The sequence below is a fragment of the Eurytemora carolleeae genome, unplaced genomic scaffold (assembly GCF_000591075.1).
Source record: "Eurytemora carolleeae unplaced genomic scaffold, Eaff_2.0 scaffold1921, whole genome shotgun sequence".
Lineage (NCBI taxonomy): Eukaryota > Metazoa > Arthropoda > Copepoda > Calanoida > Temoridae > Eurytemora > Eurytemora carolleeae.
Window position 1 is genome coordinate 18,571 of NW_019397824.1, and position 16,705 is coordinate 35,275.

Here is a 16,705-nt window from a genome sequence, read left to right on the forward strand (position 1 = left end):
TTTAAAAAAAAATTATTATTTAAAACACCTTGGACATTCTAAAAAGGTATTTCAGTTCATATCAATTATTCAAAACTATTTTCGTTGTATCTTTCATTCCTTGATGCTTTTAGTTAATATCATGATTCATGAATGTTTAAGTGTTTTGATGTTTTTAAATGTCGTCTTCTAAATTTAAATTTGAATTTTGATAAAACAAATTTGGAGTTTGTCCAGCCGTGAAAGGAGTGAAAGACTATGGGTTCTCCTCAGAATAGGATAAACATAGTTGATTTGGATATGTTCAACATGTCGTTAATACTACAAAAGACCGAGTTAACGGCAGCACCGTTGACGATTTTTAACTGTAAACGAATTTTTTCGGCGCTTCACGCCACTAATACTGGAATAAACCGTTAGCATTCTATCTTTGACATCAAGTTGTAAAGATGTTTTGATTAGAAAATTAGAGTTTAAGGCGAGTAATACAAAGCAGTCTGCAGTTCCTTTCTATGCTATAACTGGTCTGTACTGAAAGTAATTGTTATAGAAATAATATTAAATTCTTTTTTTTCTTAATCTCAGTCTTTGATCAAACTAGAAATTTCATGCAACTTTCAACTTAGGCTTTAATCTCTTTTTTCTAACTTTAAACTTTAATATCCATGGTTTTTATTGAGAACTGTTTGTGAATTTCTGAAAAACATGTTTTCAAGTTCATATCTTGTCTGTTCATCTTAGTGCTGTGGTTTAAATCCAACCATTATTGTGTCAATACTTCTCAAACACTGCACTACACTCCTGTATGCCGAGTCCATTATGGTGACTAGAAAATATAGAATAAAGGGAGTGTTGGTAAAAAATTAAAGGGGCAATCAGCTGATATCGAATTGATATTATTTGATCGAAATCACCGAAATCTCTAAAAAGTAAAGAACTATTATAAAAATATGAACTACTTGTACACGAATAAATCGAATTAAATTCGACATTTATTGGTTGTAATATTTGAATGATTAGTTTCGAATTATTATTGAATTATAACCGATCTGCGTGGAATAGTGCAACTCTGGGAATTTAAATGGACGCTAAACTTTTAGGAATTAATGATAAAACGTTTTTTAACCATTTTCTCCTTAAAGACACAACAGATAAAATTAGAATAAGTGGTGATGGATATTGATTTCAATTAAATATCATACCTGTATATCCACTTCAATTTTTTTTTTGAACACTCCATGTAAAGGAATTGTTTTCATGTTTGGACAAAGCAAGTTTTGAAGGGTTCTAAGTTAATGATTTTCAATAAGTTTGACATCAGCTACTGTGCTGCATACAAAGTTGTGAAGCGAATTTTGAAAATAAGAAAGATTTGGATAAGGATTACATTTGTTCTGAAAGGTCCTTGGAAAATATACTAATTGTTGGCTGAAGCGTAGATTAAAATTAGAAAATTCTGAAGGATCCTTTTTATAATCCTTCAATTTTTGAGTTATTACAAAATCTCTAGAGCACGCTTCAATTGATAAAAGTCTACAGAGCTGAAAAATTTAGAATGGTGGATATCAAGAGTAATGTTTGATCCTCCCTTTTTCTTAATATTGAGACTAACCTAATCCTGAAAATGTTTATAAAATTCAACCAATCAGAGTCGCGATAAATTTGAAATTTTGCTCGCCATTTAAGATTTTATACAGAAACGGGATGGACTCTCTACTTTAGAAAACCCGGTTTTTGATTTTTCTCTACTATATCCAAGAAAGAACGGTTCAAGAAGAAAATCAAAAGTGTGTCCATTGGATACTCAGATTAAGTAATCGGGATTAAGGATATCTCATTCTAAAGTTTTCAGCTCTGATGAGATATTTAGGTTGTGACAAGCAACCTAAAACTGGGTTGTCTCCTGGAGTCCAACATACTAACTTATCGACATTAGCTGGCTGGAAAATTAAACCGTTATAGATATTGGAAATTCTTTGAAAAATTCTGGGCTGGGACGTCTAGATGTACCTCTAAAAAATTTCGCAAAACTTATTGAACATACCTCGTAAATACAATGTATTACTACTGAGGGTCTCCTATATTCTGGTAAAATATATAAATATTTGCAGGAATAAAATGGAAATTGAGATGAATCCTGGAATAGCGGTGTAAGTAAACATTTCTTAGATTAAATTCTCAATTTTTGTCTTGTCAGATGTCGGAGATGTCTGATTTCATGTTTGCATATTTGATTGAGAGTGGAGACACATAAACGTTAAAAAGACCCAGTTATTGTTACAAATAGACATTTTTCCTTCCTGTGTATACCATCTTCAGCAAAATAGATCAGATAAAAAATATACAAAAAAAAATTTATTAATGAAGAATTTTTTTTAAACACAAGAAATAAAAATGAGCTTTAGAGGAAGTATAACAATCTTTTTCAATGGTTGAGAAAATGTTAAAGGTTATGCAAGCGTAAATGCCTGATTTACAATGGTACCCTTGAATCCTTTATTTGATAAAAGTTGGGAAGATTTTTTTCAGATGCAAAAAGTGTTTAATTCTAATAATTTCTCCATCGAAAGTACGCATCAGAATCAAGAATCAAAATTAACACTTGTTTTTTTTTCTTTCTTTTTCTTATTTTTATACTGTTCGAAAGCAACAGTAATGTGAAGGATATTTAGTAATTTAAGTTTATTTCAGTAACTGGAAGAGTATTTTTGTGACAGTTCCTCTTGTGTTTATCATTCTCATCATTTTTCTTGGAAACCTTCTTGTTATTCTTGCCATCTCCAGGTATTACAAGTTAAACCATTGCAAATATTTTGCACAATGTGCACAAAATTGCATTTTGCAAACATTCCACATGTTTCAGAAGTTTTAGAATTTTTTACGTCAACTTTCCAGATATGATTTTTGCTCTTATTCAATCTAATTAAAATTTAAAATACATAGAATAAGCCACAGCAATAGTAAAATAGTAAAATAGTAAAATAGTAAAATAGTAAAATAGTAAAATAGTAAAATAGTAAAATAGTAAAATAGTAAAATAGTAAAATAGTAAAATAGTAAAATAGTAAAATAGTAAAATAGTAAAATAGTAAAATAGTAAAATAGTAAAATAGTAAAATAGTAANCGATTAATAGTTGGATTGATTAATTGATTAACTGATCGATTAATAGTTGGATTGATTAATTGGTTAACTGATCGATTAATAGTTGGATTGATTAATTGGTTAACTGATCGATTAATAGTTGGATTGATTAATTGGTTAATTGATCGATTAATAGTTGGATTGATTAATTGGTTAATTGATTAATAGTTGGATTGATTAATTGGTTAACTGATCGATTAATAGGTGGATTGATTAATTGGTTAACTGATTAATAATGTAATTTAGTGGTTCTTTAGTATAAATTGATTAGTTTATAAGAAATTTCATTGCTTAGTTGATTTACTGATTGGTGTATTAAAAGAATGAATGATAAACTATAATTGATTAATTAATTGATTAATTGATTAATTGATTAGTTGATTAATTAATTAATTGATTGAGTATGCAGGAGATTATTTCAATGATTGATCATTTTGATTGTGTAGCCTCGCTAGCTGTTACTGATATGCTCATAGGGGTGGTTGTTGTTCCATTTTCCTTATATCAGGTAGATAAATTAACAAATTAACAAATTAACAAATTAAAAAATTAACAAATTAACAAAATAACAAATTAAAAAAATAACAAATTAACAAGTTAACAAATTAACAAATTAACAAATTAACAAACTAACAAATTAACTAAATAGCAAATTAACAAATTAACAAATTAACAAACTAACAAATTAACAAAATAGCAAATTAACAAATTAACAAATTAACAAATTATTAAATTAACAAATTGACAAATTGACAAATTAACAAATTAACAAATTAACAAATTAACAAATTAACAAATTAACAAATTCAACAATTAAACAATTAACAAATTAACACATTAACATATTAACAAATTAACAAATTAACAAATTAAAAAATTAACAAATTAACAAATTACCAAATTAACAAATTAACAAATTAATAAATTAACAACATTTTGATCAATTCTAATTTTATTTTTGTTTTATTATGTTGTCTTATTAATTCTGAAGTGTTTGATCATTATAAAGTATTATTAATGATTTTAAAGCACATAATAATGTGTACTAGAATATCTTAAATAAAGTCATTCATAAAAAATTGTTATTTTAATACAAACATTTTGAAGATTATAGAATATATTTCCAGGAAGTTACTGGACAGTGGCCCTTCGGATACTATTGGTGTCAGGTACAGCCATAGGGAAGTTGCTTTAAAGGAACAAAGAGCTACTTGCGCGATATACAAGGGTACCCTTTAAACTATATGTCTTGATCAAAAAAGTGGAAAAGTCTTTTCTAAAAGTTTTTAATTAAAACAAATTATTTATACTGTCCACTGTGTATACATATGATCCTTACAAATGTACAGTGTACTATTTAGATATTTACTAGGCTCTCCATGTTCTACAGTGTACTGCGGAATATGTACATACATGTACAATTTAGATTCACTCTGAAATTGATGAACTGTGTACTGTATATACGATGTACTATTTAGATACATTCTGCCCTTGATGTACTGTTTATATACAATGTGGACTATTTAGATACACTCTGCCCTTGATGTTCTCCTGTGTACTGTATACTGTGTACATACAATAAACTTTTTAGTTACACTCTGTCATTGATGTACTGAAGTGTACATACAATGTACTATTTAGATACATTCTGCCCTTAATGTACTGTGTACTGTATACTGTGTACAATGTACATGCAATTTACTATATTTAGATACAATCAGCCCTTGATGTACTGTGTACTGTCTACTGTGTACTGTGTACATACAATGTCCTATTTAGATACACTCTGCCCTTGATGTACTGTGTACTGTCTATTGTGTACTGTGTATAATGTCCTATTTAGATACACTCTGCTCTTGATGTACTGTGTACTGTCTACTGTGTACGTACATACAATGTCCTATTTAGATACACTCTGCCCTTGATGTACTACTGTGTACTTCTTCAATTCTTCATCTCTGCCTAATTGCATTGGATAGATATTGGTAAATTAAAAATTCTAACAAAAAGGAACTTTAATTTTTACATTTCTATATCTTTGCAACCGTATATATGTATGTTTTAAACTTTATTTCATGTCAGATGAAATAGATTAAGTTTTAAATAACTTTTGCATGTTGTGCTAATTTCTTTTAGATATCTCGTGGGTTAACCATGTCCTATTTTATGATGAAGCTTTAAAAGTTTTTGTTATCATAATCTAATCTTAAAACAAAAATGTTATATGTTGAGATGATAAAAAATTACAAAATACGTTGTTAAAATTTTCAATCAAAAGAAAGAACGAAGATGATATTAATTTTGTAAATTTTTACAATATAATATATATGTATTTACTAATCAAGCCTGTAGCTGAATATTAGTTATAACTTGAAACTTCATTTCAAACTTTGTCTGATTCAAACATCCTGGTTAGTAATAGAAACTCTAAATCTGAAATAGAAAACTGGATTTATGAGGAAACATAAAGTACAGCATTATCTCTGTGTTATTGCTTAAATTTCCTCTGGTGGAAAATTAAAATTTTAGAGTGAAATACCAATAAATTAATAAATTTTAGAGAGAAATACCAATTCACCCCCTGTTGCGTTTTGTTTGATCACAGATCTTTCTAGAAAACGGTAGGTATGGAAACCAAAGCTTGGTCCCGAATTTGATTTCTCTGCATCCATTAGATTAAAACTAGACTTGGACAGCTGCGACTGATCAAAATGTGAATATATTACTTTGATTGTTTGCCTGAGCCAATTCTCTCCATATAGTGGTCGTGTAGTTCACGTACTTTGGGGGACGATTTGTTGGCCGCTCGATGTCTCATGCTAAATTCTTATCTGATAGATAGATATTTCTCCGTACATCCGTACATCCGTAATTTATAGGAGACGTCAAGTTGTCGACGAATGTAGTTTATGGAAGGAACGGACTCAGGTTGTATTCAAGAACATAAAACCGAATGAACCGATCGGACCAAAATTTTAAGTGACCTCACATGATCCCAGGGAAGGATAATGGAATTAGAATTAAAACATTTTCCCTGCAACAATTTTGGTCTTTGAAAATCCACAAAAAAAATTTGATAATCTACAACATTTTTGTAGTTATTGTTTAATAATTTAAAAAGATCAAAAGATAAATTTCCCCAATTATAGAGTAAAAAAAAAAAAAGTTAAAATAAAAGATGGGCACGAAGCGCCCTGGAAGCTCAGTTAGTGAAAAATTTAAATTGTGAAGTTGGTCTTCTGGTTAATCTAGTTTTCCATATCCAGCCACTTAATTTATCAATTCAACGCCTGGAAGAGTCTTTATCTCTTTTCTTTTGTTAACCTTGCTTAAAGAAAAAGTATGGATGAAAAGTGGGGGGGGAATATATAAATAGTAATTGAAAGAAGTTCATTTTAAATTGTCCCCTCAAAATATTAATAAATATTATCTCATTATTTGAATAGTTTTTGTGGTTTTACAAATCAACGCAAACAGCAATTAATTCAGTCAAGTATAAAAAAATTAACTTTATCCATCCCCTCCAATTCAATATTTCTTGAAAATTCTGAAAGTTTTAATTCTTGATTTATAACTCTAATTAAATTAAAATTAAAATTCTTTTATCTAACGAATCTTCCATTAAATCCCCTCTACTGTTCTCGTCAGTTAGACCGGATTCATTCCATAATTAAAACTGATTTATATAAAGCTCTAGAAGTTTCAACAAACTTAGGCTGGCCGGGTACATGTGAAAAGTGGTCTGAGCTTAAAACTTTAGAATGGGATATCCTTAATCCTGATCGCTAAATAAATCTGGAGATTAATAACAAGAGGAGAACAAGCATAATTTAATCACGAGATTAAGAAAATGAGTGGATCAAGCATTAATCCCGATATCCACCATTCTAAATTTTCCAGCTCTGGTTTCTTAATTACCGAGGATATGGTATGAATAATTACGTTCAGACTCGGACAATTTTGTATTATTTGATTGGAATTCTTCCCTTGAGCTTGCTTTACCCTTAAAATGAAACCCTGTCCGAAAGTTCAGGGTTGATAGATTATTTAAAGAATACAACTGCATATAACTTTACAAGCTAAACATTTGTTTTTACAAAACAATATAAAAATGCTGAGGCCGAATATAAAGATTTTGAGCCGCGGCTAAAATTTAAGACGCAGCTCAATTATGGTTGGTTTCCCTTAAAATTGTATTGAATGTTTCAATTGAAACCGGTTTTCGGTCAATTTGAGTCGCGGCTCAAATTCATTAAATTCGACTGTGACCATTTTTAAATCAATCGTACAGCAGTTCTTTTAAATGATTATTTGTTGAATGCTTGGTCATTTAGATATTTGTTGAGTTTTTGTAAAATGGTAAAAATGCCTAAACTTCAGACTAAATCCAATTTAATTCCATCAATAGGGTTAAAAAAACCTATTCTGTTAAGTAAAGAACACATTTAATTTTCCGGGCAAATAATATTTCTTAATTCTTTCAGTTTAAATTTGTATTTTTCTTTTCTTCTCTTTCTTTTTGGCTTATATTTTTATAAAATAGTTTTACAATCTTTTTTATATACACCCATTCCTCCATATTTGAAGGAAATCCGGAACATCAGTCTGTAAAGAGTAAAAATATATAAGCTTAGATTTTACTAAACACGGACGAAATAAGAGTTGATTCTAAGCTTTTTAAAACAGAAATTTTTTTTTTATTAATTTCAAAATTTATTCTAATAATATCACGAATTTTGTCTTGGAAATGGATGTAAGCATTTTTGAGTTACTTTATGTATTAATGGCTTTTGGATAACACAATCAAAGCAATCATATTTGATCTATATACTTCACGAAACGGACTAGGTTTTTTCCATTTTCATCATGGAACAAAATAAAATTAATTTTGTTTTTCGCTTGTTTTTAGGCTGAATTAAATTTGCTAATTGATCGGTTATTCATGTTAATGAGTTTGTTTTTAAAACGATCATTCAAAAAATATCATTCTTTTTTAAATCTTTAAATCTTTATCAGTAATTGTTTTTAATTTTAAAAGAATCGTATTGTAGAAAACAAAAGGGTAGAGTTGATCCAGTTGATATCTCTTCTACTACACATATACAAGTGTTGCAAATAAAATAACTTTATTTCAAACCTACACACAAAATACAGTTTTAGTAAATAAAATATTGGCATAATAAACGTTTTTAATATTTGATGATATAAACTTCCTATTGTGGGATATGTGTGGGAAAATAAGGTGTTGATGGGATCTGGTTTAACACGTTTTATGACTTCTGAAAAATAAATACCTGGTTGGTTAAATAAAATTGTTGATGATTGCAGGTTAATCACGGATTTTAAGCATTTACTATTTTTAAACGTTTTCACTTTTCAATGATTCTTGTGTCTTGGTGTCGGAAGTATTTGGTTTGGGTTGCTCCGTGATGGAGGTAGGGTTTTTTTGTTTGAATAGACGAAATCTCTTGGAAAAAGGTTTCAAATTGGATTTATGGTCTACCTACAGGAATACATTGTCATTTCTTTCTCATCATTCACGAATCTATTAAAATATTTTTTTTAAATTAATACTATTCCTTACTTCGACTATTTTTTTCAGGTCGATAACCAAGGCCATAGAATACGTCAACTGGAGGTAAATATAAACATATTAAAACAAAAATAAAAAGGTTTCAAATTGGATTTATGGTCTACCTACAGGAATACATTGTCATTTCTTTCTCATCATTCACGAATCTATTAAAATATTTTTTTTAATTAATACTATTCCTTACTTCGACTATTTTTTTCAGGTCGATAACCAAGGCCATAGAATACGTCAACTGGAGGTAAATATAAACATATTAAAACAAAAATACAGAGTGAACCATTAAACTGTACCATATGAAAACTACATTTAAGCGGTCTTGTGTTTATTTGATGAAGCAAATATTTTACAGATCACAAATCAAATTATTAAGTAAAATGTGTCTGTTTACACTGCACAATTGTTGTGTTTAATGTTTTTTGAACTATTCAAAAACATGACAGTCGTATTTCTCTTCCACAGTTTTACAGGGCACACTGTAGGATTTATTTTCTAAATTTGTTTGGATTTGACAGAAACACAAAGTTGTTCCTGCAAAGTTTTTTCTGTTGTAGATATTTTTAACAACGAAATTGCTTGTGGTTTAATGGAACTCTTTTAAGCTTGTGGTTTAAAGGGACTGCTCTAAGCTTGTGGTTTAAAGGGACTGCTTTAAGCTTGTGGTTAAATGGAACTCTTTTAAGCTTGTGGTTTAAAGGGACTGCTTTAAGCTTGTGGTTTAAAGGGACTGTTTTAAGCTTATGGTTTAAATGGGCTGTTTTAAGCTTATGGTTAAAATGGACTGCTTTAAGCTTGTGTTTTAAAGGAACTGTTTTAAGCTTGTGGTTTAAAGGGACTGCTTTAAGCTTATGGTTTAAAAGACTGCTTTAAGCTTGTAGTTTAAAGGACTGCTTTAGGCTTGTGGTTTATATGACTGCTTTAAGCTTGTGGTTTAAAGGGACTGTTTTAAGCTTGTGGTCTAAAGGGACTGTTTTAAGCTTGTGGTTTAATGGAACTGTTTTAAGCTTGTGAAAGGGACTGTTTTAAGCTTGTGTTTTAAAGGGACTATTTTAAGCTTGTGGTTTAAAGGGACTGTTTTAAGCTTGTGGTTTAAGGGGACTGGTTTAATCTTGTGGTTTAAAGGGACTGTTTTAAGCTTGTGGTTTAAAGGGACTGTTTTAAGCTTATGTTATAAGGAACTGTCTTAAGGTTATGGTTTAAAGAGACTTTTTAAAGCTTCTGGTTTAAAGGGACTTTTTTAAGCTTGTGGTTTAAAGGGACTGCTTTAAGATTATGGTTTATAAGGACTGCTTTAAGCTTGTGGTTTAAAGGGACTGCTTTAAGCGTAATTTCAAATGACCCTTTCAATGCAAAAAAGGCAATGCCCAATTTATAGGTACCCATCAAACCTATGACTGTTCAGTGACAGAGACCTCTGTGTATAACAACAAACCTGATCCTTTACTTGTGTCCTTCCAAAATAACAAATATTCAACAGGTTTCAAACTGTTAAGAACTAGATTTTCTGCGTATTCTTTGTATAAGGAAATGGTTTGACATCCTATCAAAGGTTTAAAATCAATGACACCAGAACAAAACTGGAGTGTCATTCAAAATTACGCCTACAGTCCCTTTAAAAAGCAAAGTTGGAAGCCAAGGCATTACGAGACATTAGGATACAAACTTTTATTAATCACTTTTCATGCATGATTATTTAATAGGACTCCTAACATCTGTTGTTTGATGCTGATAACAGTTTGGACACTGAGCACCATGATTTCTGTTCCTCCACTCTTCTACCCACCCTGGGGCATACCTTACTCTTTCCAGGTATTATATACCTACCTTGGAGTATACCTTATACTTTCCAGGTAGTTTATACCTTGGGGTATACCTTATACTTTCCAGGTAGTTTATACCTTGGGGTATACCTTATACTTTCCAGGTAGTTTATACCTTGGGGCATTCCTTATACTTTCCAGGTAGTTTATACCTTGGGGTATACCTTATACTTTCCAGCTAGTTTATACCCTAGGGTATACCTTATACTCTCCAGGTAGTTTATACCTTGGGATATACCTAATACTTTTCAGGTAGTTTATACCTTGGGGTATACCTTATACTTTCCAGGTAGTTTATACCTTGGGGTATACCTTATACTTTCCAGGTATTTTATACCTTGGTAAATACCTAATACTTTTCAGGTAGTTTATACCTTGGGATATACCTTATACTTTCCAGGTAGTTTATACCTTGGGATATACCTGATACTTTTCAGGTAGTTTATAACTTGGGGTATACCTTGTACTTTCCAGGTAGTTTATACCTTGGGGTATACCTTATACTTTCCAGGTAGTTTATACCTTGGGGTATTCCTTATACTTTCCAGGTAGTTTATACCTTGGGGTATACCTTATACTTTCCAGGTGGTTTATACCTTGGGGTATTCCTTATACATTCTAAGTAGTTTATAACTTGGGGTATACCTTATACTTTCCAGGTGGTTTATACCTTGGGGTATTCCTTATACATTCTAAGTAGTATATACCCCCCCCCACGTTTTCNCTTAAAGTTTGAAATTAATATGTTTGAAATTGTCTCCTGGGTTCAAATACATTCTAATTTATGCAAGGAAACCACTGCAGGGAGAATTCGTAAAAGAAGACAGTACGGATTTCAGTCAGTTTTATTTTTACATTGTTACAATTATATTTTAACTCTGCAAGTAATGCAAACACAATGATTAAACCTTAAACCTCAGTTTATTGCATCAATATATATGGTGAAATCTTCAATTGGAAAGAATAAAATTCCTTTAGATATTTATGGTTTTAGAGGTCTCATCCTTTTTGGGATACCCTGTACTTGAAGAAGTATATATTTATGAAGATTTAAGATTTTCAAATGCGTTGAGATGTTTTCATCATTTAACATTTTAACCGTTAAACCCATTTATCTTCAAAGTGGAACATTTCTAAATTTGTTTCTTTCATGATAATTTTTTAAGTGGGTTCAGATTTTTCAGCAAATAACAATGAAATGATTTGTCTAATGGATAAATAAAAAATTGACAATATTTATTGGTTTTCAAATAAAATTGTAAAACTGATAATGCAATTGTTAATTGCTGATGGCATAAGCGGTAAAGATAATACTGGTATTTCAACATTATACTACATGAGATCCAGGAAAGACGACTGTGACATATTCTAATCACAATCTGATAAAAACAAATGCCGGAAGATAATTCCTTTTCCTGATTGAAAAGTGTTTAATTTCTCCTCAGCTTCATAGGCAAACAGTGCTCAAGTCACTTTTGCAGAAAATCCACAAAATAAATAAACAGTTTTAATAAACAAAAACATGAATATCTAATTCATACTTGATCAGACAAAGCACTTCATGGTTCTGTCATCGTTGTCACTTAAATGTTTCCTATTTTCCCTTGCACTATAGTAATAACGGGTTCTATTGTATCAATAACCTGTATCACTGTTTTGATAACCCTATTGGGCTATTTTGATATTACATGGTTTAGCCCTTAGAGATGAGATACCAACTGTTTATGGCCAGCCCACAAAAACAAGTACGCCGGAAAAATGTTTTAAAAATTTAATTCTATTTTGGACAAATATTAGCATTTGACAAATGTTACTTTACCCTATTTAAAGCTTTTTTTAAAGAATTAAATTTTAGATTTGTAATAATGAAAAAGCTCTGAGCTGAAAACTTTAGAATGAGATATCCTTAATCACGATCGCTTAATCTGGTTATCCAATGTACAAACTTTTGATTTTCTTCTTAGAATCGTCTTTTTGGATATTTCTACTGTATAAAAGTTACGTTTGATAACAATTACAGATACAATGCTATATCGATTGGACTAATATCCGATTGAATTAAATTCAACGGTTCACATGCCAGCTTTTTGAGAATTTAAACAAATATAAATTTAATCATGTTAATATGAAATTATTAAAAAAAAACATATTTTAGGACTATTGTCATTTGGAACGTTAGTCTTAATAAACATTCCAATCCAAAACCTACGTTCGTTCAATCGGTGCTTAGTTCAATTGATATGACACCATCATCACCAGAAATCAAAACCGGTTTTTCAAAAGTTATAAAGAGTACATTTTAACATGACACTCTGATTGGTTAAATTTGTAACTTCTTTCTTTGATATCAAATGCGTATTAAAATAATCTCGGGTTTAGTAAAACCAGGAGTTTAAGCATTGATCTTGATATCCACCATTCTAAAGTTTTCAGCTCTGGACTATTTTTAATTATTTTTGTTTAAAAATTTGCCCTCAATTATGAAGTTAAGCCCAAGACAAGAAGTTAGATCATTCTACCTCAAACTTAATTCGATTTATATGGAATATTCTTGAGGAAGGGGGGGGGGGGCAAAACCCCGCCCCCCACACATCGGGAAAGGTTAAATTTCAAAAGAATAAATGTTTTGGTTATAATATGTAATGTTTTAGGATGAGGAAGGTTGTGATTGGTCCTTCCCTATCAACCAAACATCATCTTCTCAACAAATCAATTCTTTAAATCAATCAAACTCAGATGATCAGCCAACATGCTATGTAAGATCATTTTATTAAAGGGACAGGCAGCAATTACTCAAAGATTGTAATGCCTGATTCACAACGATACCCTTTAAAGTTCTGTCTGATAAAGTATAAATTATATATCAATGTTTGTAGTTCTGAAAACGGATTATTTTCATTGTGGCTTCTCTGCAAAAGTAACATGCGTATATTACCTGCAGAAAAGAAAAGGAATTATCAAAAAACTTTTACACTTATTAAGGTCAGATAAAGGTTTTAAGGGTACCGTTGTGAGTCGGGCATTGTCATCTTTACATAGAGGGTCAATGGGTATCGTTGTGAATACCACTCTATTTTAATGAAAGACCACTTTAATCAAAAAATATTTGTATCCATCCTTTCACAGATTCTTTAAAGGAAACTCAAACACATAAAGCTTATATTGTTTACCAAACACTTAGGAATCGGGACATTTCTTTTTCTTTTATAACATTATTGTAAACGTGTCACAAAAAGGTTAAAATAAACAGGAGCGTATACAAGGGTCGATGAGGGGGGGGGTTAAAGTGTGCAGTGCCCCCCCTACCATGTGGTCCACTCTTAAAAATGTTATAAGAAACATGAGCTGAAAGCTTTTGAATGGGATATCCTTAATCCTGATCGGATAATTAATCTGGAGATTAAAAATGAGTGGAGAACAAGCAATATTTAATCTCGAGATTAAGAAAAAGAGTGGATTAAGCCTTAATCCCGATATCCACCATTCTAAAGTTTTCAGCTTCGGGCGTATACATGGGTTGAAGGGGGGGGGTTAAAGTGTGCAGTGCCCCCCCCCCTACCATGTGGTTTTCTCCTAAAAAGTTAAAAGACACAGGGGCGTATACATGGGTCGAGGGGGGGGTTAAAGTGTGCAGTGCCCCACCCTACCATGTGGTCCACTCTTAAAAAGTTAAAAGAAACAGGGGCGTATATATGGGTTGAGGGGGAGGGGGTTAAAGTGTGTAGTGCCCCCCCCCCCTACCATGTGGTCCACTCTTAAAAAGTTAAAAGAAACAGGGGCGTATACATGGGTCGAGGGTGGGGGGGTTAAAGTGTGCAGTGCCCCACCCTACCATGTGGTCCACTCTTAAAAAGTTAAAAGAAACAGGGGCGTATATATGGGTTGAGGGGGAGGGGGTTAAAGTGTGTAGTGCCCCCCCCCCCTACCATGTGGTCCACTCTTAAAAAGTTAAAAGAAACAGGGGCGTATATATGGGTTGAGGGGGGGGGGGTTAAAGTGTGCAGTGCCCCACCCTACCATGTGGTCCACTCTTAAAAAGGAAAAACAAAAACTAAACTATGCTTCTCCATGAATAAAACGCGTAAATAGTCAACAATTATACCTTGCACAGTTTTATGGGAGTTACCAGTGGTATGTGGAAATTTATTCAATATATTCTAAAAAGATGTAATTTAAAAGTAAAACTATAAATTCTTTTTCCCAAGTGTGCTAATGTAACATTCTTTATATAAGTTAAATTTCTCTCTAGTGTCAAGTTTTAGCCAGCTATAGTTAACACACATATACAAGGTTGCCCACAAAGAATGAGACTTGAGAAACCACTGAACGAAATTTATACTGTCCTCATATTTATCATTTCCCGCAGCTGTAAAAAAAATCAGCCATTTTAAGGCTTTATCCGAGCCAAAGGACTTAATTTTCAAATTAAATTCGTTCAAAATTTTCGCTAATTTTGATGTATTTTCGCCAAAATTTTCGACCTCATCTTTGCTAAAGGTTCGTTTAATTTTCGTTCGATAAAAATCAAAATTTTTCCATTTCACATTAAGAAAAAAAAAGATTTAGCTGGTTAATGAATTTTGAACAAATTTCACAAAAACTTCGAACGAATTACTCGAGTTTCGCGAAAATTTCGAATAAATTTAGCGAATTTTGATAAAGTTTTGAACGAATTTCGCAAATTTCGCAAAAATTTCGAACGAATTTCGCGAAAATGAACGAAAATTTTCGTTTTTGTTTACATTTTCGTTGGCTGAACGAAATTTTTGCGAAAGAGACTGACCGAAAATTTGGAAACCCTATTTGCAGGACAGAGTAGACTATTTGACTCGTTTTCAATCTGTTTAAAGCCCTCAGTGATCCATTAATAAAAATGCAAAAACTTGTCAAGTTTAGGGAATTAGAATAAAAGTTTATTCTGCCAGGTTTAATAAGAAAGTTTGAGTAAAGTTGACAAAACAAAATTAATTATAGTTTCAAGATTCAATTGGTGCTTTACGCTAATTAAACATAGATTAAAGAGACTGTTTACGCTAATTAATATAGAAGTTTTTAAAAATATGCAAAAAAAATCATTTCTGACACCCCTAGGCTTTGTACGCCAATATAATTCCCCAAAACCATACTGCAGTCCTTCAATTATCATACAGGGAAATTTTCATCTTTCTAAACATCCCAACGAATGATTTGACAGGTTCTTTAAAATTTTTTTTCTAATGGGCAACGCTGGGCCCTTCAGCTAATATTATATAAAGATGTATTTACACACAATGATATACATACACATACATATAATTATTATTAAATTAAATCTTTTATTGATATTATTTAGTTAAGTGAGACTACTGGATATGTGATGTACTCTGTGTTTGGAAGTTTTTATATTCCTACCTGTATCATGGTATTCGTCTACATCAAGATATTCATTGCTGCAAGGTATCATCATTATCATTGATATTATTCAAATTTTTATATTCCTACCTGTATCATGATATTCGTCTACATCAAGATATTCATTGCTGCTAGGTATCATCATTATCATTGATATTATTCAAGTTTTTTTATTCCTACCTGTATCATGGTATTCGTCTACATCAAGATATTCATTGCTGCAAGGTATCATCATTATCATTGATATTATTCAAGTTTTTATATTCCTACCTGTATCATGATATTCGTCTACATCAAGATATTCATTGCTGCAAGGTATCATCATTATCATTGATATAATTCAAGTTTTTATATTCCTACCTGTATCATGGTATTCGTCTACATCAAGATATGCATGCTGCAAGGTATCATCATTATCATTGTTTTCATTCAAGTTTTTATATTCCTACCTGTATCATGGTATTCGTCTACATCAAGATATGCATTGCTGCTAGGTATCATCATTATCATTGGTATTATTCAAGTTTTTATATTCCTACCTGTATCATGGTATTCGTCTACATCAAGATATTCATTGCTGCAAGGTATCATCATTATCATTGTTAGCATTCAAGTTTTTATAATCCTACCTGTATCATGGTATTCGTCTACATCAAGATATTCATTGCTGCTAGGTATCATCATTATCATTGTTATCATTCAAGTTTTTATATTCCTACCTGTATCATGGTATTCGTCTACATCAAGATATTCATTGCTGCTAGGTATCATCATTATCATTG

General features: G+C 31.1%; 1 protein-coding gene across 1 annotated transcript in view; it reads left to right on the forward strand.

Annotated features, from left to right (window-relative positions):
- Positions 1 to 3,525: 3,525 nt before the first annotated feature.
- Positions 3,526 to 16,705, forward strand: part of LOC111716021 (alpha-2C adrenergic receptor) — a gene marked incomplete at its 3' end in the record, with an annotated part of 14,182 nt that continues 1,002 nt past the window's right edge. The window contains 7 exon segments of the mRNA XM_023491433.1: positions 3,526 to 3,630; positions 4,250 to 4,291; positions 5,031 to 5,107; positions 8,725 to 8,760; positions 10,413 to 10,521; positions 13,184 to 13,288; positions 15,865 to 15,968. Of these exon segments, the coding sequence (XP_023347201.1) occupies positions 3,526 to 3,630; positions 4,250 to 4,291; positions 5,031 to 5,107; positions 8,725 to 8,760; positions 10,413 to 10,521; positions 13,184 to 13,288; positions 15,865 to 15,968 (578 nt within the window).